At 47.1% G+C, this 8,472-nt stretch overlaps 1 protein-coding gene across 1 annotated transcript; it reads left to right on the top strand.

Annotated features, from left to right (window-relative positions):
• The first annotated feature begins 224 nt into the window (after positions 1 to 224).
• On the top strand, positions 225 to 6,698 carry NXF3 (nuclear RNA export factor 3). The gene is made up of 15 exons (XM_037047762.1): positions 225 to 377; positions 602 to 746; positions 1,358 to 1,441; positions 1,536 to 1,640; positions 1,765 to 1,845; positions 2,064 to 2,173; positions 3,836 to 3,872; positions 4,233 to 4,301; positions 4,388 to 4,443; positions 4,561 to 4,668; positions 4,815 to 4,873; positions 4,980 to 5,095; positions 5,193 to 5,235; positions 5,793 to 5,865; positions 6,519 to 6,698. Exons 1-15 carry the CDS (start codon positions 253 to 255, stop codon positions 6,694 to 6,696), a joined length of 1,389 nt encoding a protein of 462 aa, XP_036903657.1. The 5' UTR covers positions 225 to 252; the 3' UTR covers positions 6,697 to 6,698.
• Positions 6,699 to 8,472: the final 1,774 nt, after the last annotated feature.

Here is an 8,472-nt window from a genome sequence, read left to right as displayed (position 1 = left end):
ACACCTAAACTCTTTATTTTGTGCTTTTCTTCGTAGCTGTGAATATTCCTGATCTCTTATCTCCCGGGATGTGGAACCACAGTGAAGTCTTGTGATGTGTTTCATTTTAGATTATAAAAATCAGCAATATTTCTTCATTAGCCATGATATCTCCCCAGGACTTTTTCTGGCATTGGGACCATTGATGTGTTGTTCTTAATTTCAGGGCACAATACCCAAGGTAACACCATACATAGAAGATCAGGCTGGGGTATGTGTCGAAGGAGATATATCAATTTGTCTGAACGTGTCAATTGTGGCATTCATCCTTCATCCCACCAGCAACAAGATGGAGATTCTGCAACAAGTGATGCTCACATGGACACCCGAGTAAGATAGTAAGTGACCAGTCATTTCATGGCTGAAATGTACCCACCAGTGGAATATATAACCTTGTAGTTAAACATGTCATTCTTCTCCCCAACCTAGAAAAATGAGGAATGATAGAAGCATATTAGTGGTTCAAAAAACTTTATTTTAGCCTTGGTATCAGTGAAATAAATGTGTATAGAAGATTTTCTGAGCATATATGGACTACTTATTTCTTTCCACTGACCCACAGCATGCCCTATGCACACTATCATCGGAGAGCCTATTTTCAGAAATGGAACCAAACCCACGTTAAGATGGAGAGGGAGAAAAATCCTCCAGACACAAAAATGGAGAAGAAGCAGGATGAGACCTCAGGAACCTGGTTCAAGATCATCGTGAGTGTACTAGAAATGTGGACCTAATATTTAGAAGGTGAACAGAGGAAGTTGTGCCGGATTCATGTAGAGATACTAGGCACCTTTCTGGGGCAAGAGAATTGGTAATGTGTTTTTTTATTACTCAGAGTTAACAACCTAGGTCATCTAAGGGCATACTCAGAGAAGTGATATAAAAGCAACAGACTGACTGCAAGAAGAATGGGACAGGTAGTCTAAAAGCAAAAGGGGAAACTACTGCCAAGGAGGTGGAGCAACTCCACACTGGAAGGCACTAGTTTGGCCCAACCTGAATGTTGGAGGACGTTGAATCTCTGGGGTTCTTTTGAGAGGTTCAGTCCAGGTCTAACCTAGGTAGGGTTTCTTGAAACTTTATAAAAGGTCATACATGTTAAGCATCTTAAGTTGATTATTTGAGAAAAACTATTTGAATGGAAAGGATGGTATTTAGAAAATCTGTGCCCAGTACAAAAGTTAGTAATAATAGATAGTCTTATCTTAAACAATTATTTTAAAGGCTGAAAAGAATATCTGAAAAGAAAGCACAGATGGGTTTTATCTTACTTTTAGATTCTATTATGTCACTCTTCTATCTTTTCTTTGGCTCCTAGATTCCATTCGGCATAAAATATGATGAGAAGTGGCTGCTGAATTTGATTCAGGAGCAATGCAGCATCCCCTTCACTCCAGTCCAAGTAAGAGAGGACAGTGAGGTGGATAAGAAGAAATAGGGTAGATGAGCAGTGGCTCTGGTCTCATATTCTGCTTCTCTTGTCACTCTCCTTATAGTTTCACTATGAGAAAATGAAGGCCCAGTTCTTTGTTGAGAATGCTAGTGTTGCCTTTGCACTGAAGAATGTCAATGGCAAGATTCGGGATGAGGATAATGAGATGGTGTGTGTCACGGGCATGATCAGGGTTAACTAGGGGCAGGAGGGCAGGACAAGGGCAAAGTCTTGCTTGATACCAAGGCTCAGATTTCCTGGTGCTTACCCAGCCCCTCTTGTATCCCCTGCAGATATCTATCTTAGTTGACTCCTCTGATGCCCCCAAGTCTTTGCAGAAGGAGCTGAAATCAGAAAAGGAGAAGTTGGTAAAGGTAATGCAGACTCAACACCAAGTGGTGTGTCCACGTGCAGACGCACCTCTTGTTCCCCCACCTATTGCACCCCTTTCCTACTTCAGATCCAGAGCCACTGAGCCCCATGGGAATGACAAGGGTCATTAAGTTGGATTTGTTAGAAAAGGAAGAGACTGGGGGTACAGGTCATCCTGGCTCTTTCTCTGGTCCATATTGGTTCTTTCTCATAATCACAGGTGAAGTTGGTAGGGGAATTGGACCAGGGCAAAGGGCTGGAGCCAGAAGAGATGAATGTAAATGGAAACCCCCTATTCACCACCTTCCCAGATAATTCAACCAACATAAGGTTAGTGGTACCTTCTTTCACCATGTGTGAGCCTGAACTATGCTTCATAGTGCCTATTTGCTGGAGACAGCAAATAGTTCTTTTGGGAAGACCACAGGCCTTTAATCTCTTCTCTGTGTCCCTCACTTGTGCTTAGAGATATCTTTTTCTTCCTCTGATCTGCTGTCCTGTTTGCCTGGCCTGAGGTTTATTTCCCACTTCTCTGCACCCAGCCTTTTCATGCATGCCCTCCTAATAATGTGCTCTAAGAAGCAAGGCACCCCGTTTTCAACAGTACCAGGTGTGACCAACCTTGAGTCATATACTGGTGCTCTGGACTGAGAAGAGTCCTTCAGCTCAGAGCTTTCAGCCCAGAGCCAGCTGAGACAGGCTGTCCTACTCCAAGCTGAGATAAGGTATATTTCCTGTCCCGAGTAGAAACTGTTTGTCCTTGCTCCAAAAAGGTCTCCCCTCCAATCCCAGGCTGATATGAGGATATTCTATCTCATGTTGAGGGCCAAGGCCTTAGGTGACTGCCATAATGACCTCCATTTCTCTGGACCAATGCCACGAGTTGGGTTCTCCTTGGTACAGACTAGGGTTCCCTGAGTTGGTGCCAGAAGTGAGCAATCCCCAGTTAGCGCAGGACTTCCAGAGGCAGCAGTGGAAGGCAGAGGGCAGAGGGAGTTGAGGAGACAGAAGGACAGTCCTCTCAGAGGCACAGCCCCTCCCTCCACACATCACATCACCTGCCTGGTTCTTCAGAGGAACTCTGGGTACCTACACAGGTAGGATTCCTCAGACAAGAAAACAACTAAGACCAACCAGCACAGGTACATGGAGCCATGAGGAGAGAAGGTGGTGATCATAAGAGGGGATCCCAGGCCCCCAACTCCATGTTGAACTTGGGCATGACCCTTTACTCCTTCTCAGGACAATCTCCTTCCCCTTGCCACCCACCAAATGCTGCATTTCTCATGCCCAGCTCATGCAGAGCTCCCAATGTGACTTACATCCAATGGGCTCCCCGCCCATTAGGTGCATGATTTCCATTCCTACTTCAGGGCCCATAACCAACCAAGGGAAGATGAAGAAAAGGGCTACTACAGGAGGGCCGTGCCCCTTTCTTCTCTAACCCCCCACCTCCAGGGAAGAACATCTTTCCCTTCCTTTCGCTTTCTTTCTTTCTCCTTTTGTCTCTATACCCCTAGGTCTCCCCAGTCTCACCTCCTATCTCACTCCCTTTCTGTTTTCTTCCTCCTTCCTTTCCCTTCCTGCCTCTTAATCCCTCTGCCAGTGAGGTAGCAGAGCCCTGGGCTCCCACCCTATTCCCTCTTGTCTCTGGAGCTTTCACTGGGGACCAGGAGGAAGAAAGAGAGGCAGGGAGAGGGAAGAAGCCCTGGAATCTGGGATCAACAAGAAGCTTTTTCTGGCACTGGGATGGAGACAAGGCACCAAGGTGGGAGCTACTCAGCAAGATGGAGAGGAAGAAGGGAAGGGAAGATGACCACTCTTTACATGGGTCAGTGTGTGGGGAGGATTTCCAGGTCCCTGGAAGGTTGGAATACTGGAATATAGGTGGGACACACTGAGCTGTATGTCTGATATAGGTGAGCTTACTCCAGCAAGGCTGGGCTGCTTTCCAGATTCACTTATGTTTCTGTTTTGTCTTGATTTTGGCAGCTCCATCTTGGAACTCTTCCCCAAGTTATTATGCCTGGTAAGTGTATCCCTCAATCACCGACTCCTCTAAGTGGCGCTGCCATGTCGAACAACCTCCCCCAAACTTCTTTAGGTCTGGCCCAAGTTACATTTTTGGATCTGACCTTTAATCTTGATTGGTGGATTGACCCATTTGAGAACTCGTGTCAAAGGCTCTGGACTTTCTTCACACGAGTTCTCCACAGGCTCCAGGGCTCCCATAATGAAGACACAAATGTAGTACTGCCCATGGAATTTCCAGGGCTCTTTTGCACCTGACCTCAGACTCTTACCATCTCTAGGGCCCATTCTTTTCCTGATTATCTAGCGCCGCCTGCTGTTCTGGTCTGCAAGGCTGACTTCCTTTTCCCTTTCCCAGGATAGCCAGGAGCCAACACCACCAACTAATTTGGGGATTGAAGCACACAAGAAGTTACCAACCTGCAGGGTGAGGAAGGAGGATGTGGCAGGGTTTTAAGGTGGTGAATGAGGATGCACTATCAGCTGTGGTCCTGAGGACTGTTTTGATTTCAGGGAAGCTTCTTTGGATCTGAGGCACTGAAGAATCTAGTGCTGCAATTTCTGCAGCAGTAAGTAGCTCTGGGAACACTAACAATAGGGAGGGCTGGGACTGCTGACTGGGACTCTCACCTCTCATTTGGGTCCCAGTTAGCACAGGCAGCCTCTCTCCCTTTTCTCCCTTGCAGGTATTACATGATCTATGACTCTGGAGACAGACAGAGTCTCCTCAGTGCTTATCACGATGAGGCCTGCTTCTCCCTTGCCATTCCCTTCAACCAGAACGATCCAGATCCGTGAGTATCAGAGCTCACACTCTGCTCTTGGGCTGTGTGGCTCCCCAGCAGACGCAGGCCAGCTCATTGCAACACGCCCACTGGCCAGACCAACCCATCCGGGTGGGTTTTTTTTATTCTTTTTAATTTTGTTTTTGTTTTCCTAGAAGCAGCTTTTTTGAGTACTTCAAACATAACAGGAATATGAAGAACCTCAAGGACCCGAGTGCGTGTTGGATGGGGAAGATTGGGCAGCCAGAGGGGGCGTGGAGGGGCCGGTCACAGGTCCCTGGGTGTAGCAACCCTGACCCTCGCTGTCCTTCCCCCCACAGACCTGCGCTTTCAGCTGCTGAAACATACAAAACGTGACATTGTGTGCTCCCTCTGTATGTTGCCCAAAACTCAGCATGACCTCAGCACCTTCATCTTGGACGTGTTTCTCCAGTCGGTGAGAACCCGCCTCCTCCCTCGGGCTGGCCCAGAAAGACGCAAGTGGGGGCCGAGGTGTGGACGGTGACTGAGCCACCTGCACTCTTTTCTTTCAGGAAAGCATGATCTTCGTCTGTGTCAGTGGACTGTTCAAGGAGGGTGAGTGTGTGTAGGGTCCCCCCTCCAGATGCCCCACTTGTCCCTCCTGCAGCCTGGGACCTCTCTCAGAACTCTCCCCACTTCCCTGACCCCTCCCCCTTTCCCCTATTCCCTCTGTGTCCTCTTGCCTCCACTCTGCCCCGAACCCACCCTGCTCTGACCTGCACCCATGCCTGTCAGCCCTGCACAGCTGGGCTCTTAGGGATACAGGCATGGGTTTCGGTGGCTGTCATCCCTGATCCTTACTCTGAGAACTTGGGCTACTTCCACAGAACTCTTTTCCCTCTTTTGCAAACTGGGGCTAATAATGCCCACCTCTTGGGTAGCTGCTAAAAGTGAATCAAATGAACTTGTGAAGTGGTTGTCCCAGGGCATAGTAGGGTCCATGTGAGTGGGAGAAGATTGCTCCAATCATTGCCCTCCTCACTCCTGACACCCTGACTCCCAGTGAACCGCTGTCCCCTTGGGCACGTGTGGTGTCCGACCCTTACTGGGGGATGCAGTGGGAGCCTGTGAAGCATCGTGACCCTAAGCAGGGACTGTTGTTGCTGTTGAAGTGGAAGGACGGTCTCAGGGTTGCGTGCGTGCCTTCTCCCGGACCTTCATCGCTACCCCTGCCAGCAGTTCCAGGTGAGTGCTGTGCTCTGGGTGAGAACAGCCAGTCCGGCCTGGGCTCAGGGGTGTGGGAATGGCGCAGTGCAGGTTTGGGGGCTCTTTTCAGTGTTGCTGGGAGCCAACATGCAGATCCAGGGAACAGTCCAGCATTGGGGTTAAGAGTGTGGGCTCTGGAGTTAGTACACTGGGCTCTCTTCATGACCCCAACACTAACTAGATGTATACCTTAGTGAAATCATGACTTCTCTGTATCTTTCTCTGAAAAGGGGATTGGATTTTCCTCTCTCTTAGAGTGTTTTACAGAATAAATACAGTGGGGTTAATCTTACAAATCTAGTGAGGCTGGTAGAAAATCTCTCCAAGTGGTCTGTGAGAAGAGCAGAGGTACCAGGCAAGGACTCTGTTGATCAGATATAGTTAGTCTAAGCCCTGGCTGGTGTAGCTCAGTGGATTGAGCGCGGGCCTGCAAACCAGAGGACTGTGGTTCAATTCCCAGTCAGGGCACATGCCTGGGCTGCAGGCCAGTTCCCAGCAGGGGACACATGAGAAGTTAGTCTATGGAAGGAACCTGGTTTCTTTGTGACAGTAGAAGCAGGATCATTGTCGAGGGTGTTGAGGGTGTGATGTTGTCCATCCGTCAGTTGTCTTATGGCTCATTTTTGCTCCAGTCTGTGCATCATGAATGATGAGCTGTTTGTGAGGGATGCGACCCCCAATGATGCTCAGAGTGTGTATTCCATAGAAGTGCCTAAGCCCACCTTCAGCTTCATGCCCACCCTCTCCAAGGAGCAGCAGGAAATGCAGGTTTTCTCCATCCAGTCTGGGATGAGCCTCCAGTGGTCGTAGAAGTGAGTGATTGGTGTGCATGGGGATAGGAGGGAACTGGGAGAAGCTGAGGAGTGAATAATATGAACTTGCAGGTAATTTGTTTTTCTTGTTTATTTCACCTATCACCTTGAACATTTCTTTCTCATTACATCTGAGCTACACAGTTGTTTTGAACAGGTATGTATTCCTTTTTGAATTTGACAGGCCTTATTCTTTTATTGACACATTTGGGTTTCAGGAATTTTTCCAACACACACTGTGTCACAGGGCTTACTGCATTGCATATATCACAATAAATGTGGAGGCATGTTAACATCACACAGGTTATGAAACAGCAGTGTGTGGTCAGTCTCCACTTTGGTCTAATGGTTGTCTCCTGCCCTTCCTCCAACCCAGTTGTCTTCATGGCAACCACAGGGACTACACCACAGCTGCACAAGTGCTTGCCCTGCCCAAGGTGAAGTCTTGGAATTCAGGCCAAGTGAGCAGAGACTGGGCTACCTGGGGATAAGACTGAGGGCTCCTGCCAGTGCTAATCTCCCAAATTCCCTGCTTTACTTCCTCCAGCCCAAGTACATGATGCCAGAGGAGGCCCTCCCACAGGCTGACCCATGATCCTGAGAACACAGCCTCAACAAGAATCTTTTGGGTGTCATCATCTTCATCCTCACCATCTTTGTTGTGTTTTTCCACCAGTCTTAGTATATCCCTGTTATGCAGCTAGGGGGTCTGTTTGGAGCTGGGAAGTCAATACATACCTGACATTCATCCATCCAAAAGCCTGGTTGTTCTGTGTATTTGTCTCTCCTAGGAACAGATTCTTTACACAATAAAGAATGACTTTGCATGTTATGTCACATTACTGCAAAATCTATTCAAAACAAAATCCATTCACTTTTCTATAGAGGAAGAAAGGAAGAGAGATGGTCAACCAGTACTTGGGGAACAGTGGGGTAAAGACTCAAACTTTGGTCCCCCTAAAGCTCAGGCTCTGTGTGCTTCAAATGGCTGTGCGGCTTCTGAGGTAGGCATAGTCTGTTACTCTGGTAAATCTGGGGAAGTGGTCTGTGCCCCTGGGTGTATCAATCCAATACTTCTTTTAAAAGATTTTATTTATTTATTTTTTAGAGAGGGGAAGGGAGAGAGAAAGAGAGGGAGAGAAACATCAATGTGTGGTTGTCTCTCACATGCCCCATACTGGGGACCTGGCCTGCAACTCAGGCATGTGCCCTAGACTAGGAATCAGAGCGGTGACCCTTCGATTTGCAGGCCAGTGTTCAATCCACTGAGCCACACCAGCCAGGCCTCAATACAATATTTTTTAGGCAGAACACTATTACTTTCTTGGCCATATAAATCTATTCAAGTTTAAAATCAATCCATTTTGCAAAAACAAAAACAAGACAGCATTAAAGAGTGCATGAAAACCGAGGAAGAAAAAAATGTCCTCATTTATTGGTTACATTGGAGTAATATCCTTGACATAAAGCAGAAAATAAAGAAAAAGGAAGTAGTCTAGGTGAGAGTAATTTACTAGAGAGGGTGAGACATCATATATAGAGACTTTTAAACTTTTTAAGGAGTGAGAAATTACAGCCCATTTGAGAATCTTCTAAGTATGGTCTATCTCCCACGCACACACAAAAAATAAATGTATTACTTTTTCTCACCCATATAGATTTTTAAAAAATTTTAAAAGAGGTTTTATTTATTTTTAGACATAGGGGAAGGGAGGGAGAAAGAGAAGGAGAGAAATATCAATGTGTGGTTGCCTCTTGCATACACCCCAATTGG

This window comes from Sturnira hondurensis, unplaced genomic scaffold (genome assembly GCF_014824575.4).
Source record: "Sturnira hondurensis isolate 20B ecotype Veracruz unplaced genomic scaffold, ASM1482457v3 Scaffold0006266, whole genome shotgun sequence".
Classification (NCBI taxonomy): Eukaryota; Metazoa; Chordata; class Mammalia; order Chiroptera; family Phyllostomidae; genus Sturnira; species Sturnira hondurensis.
The sequence above is the reverse complement of the archived record's forward strand: the minus strand, read 5'-3'. Positions and strand labels throughout refer to the sequence as shown.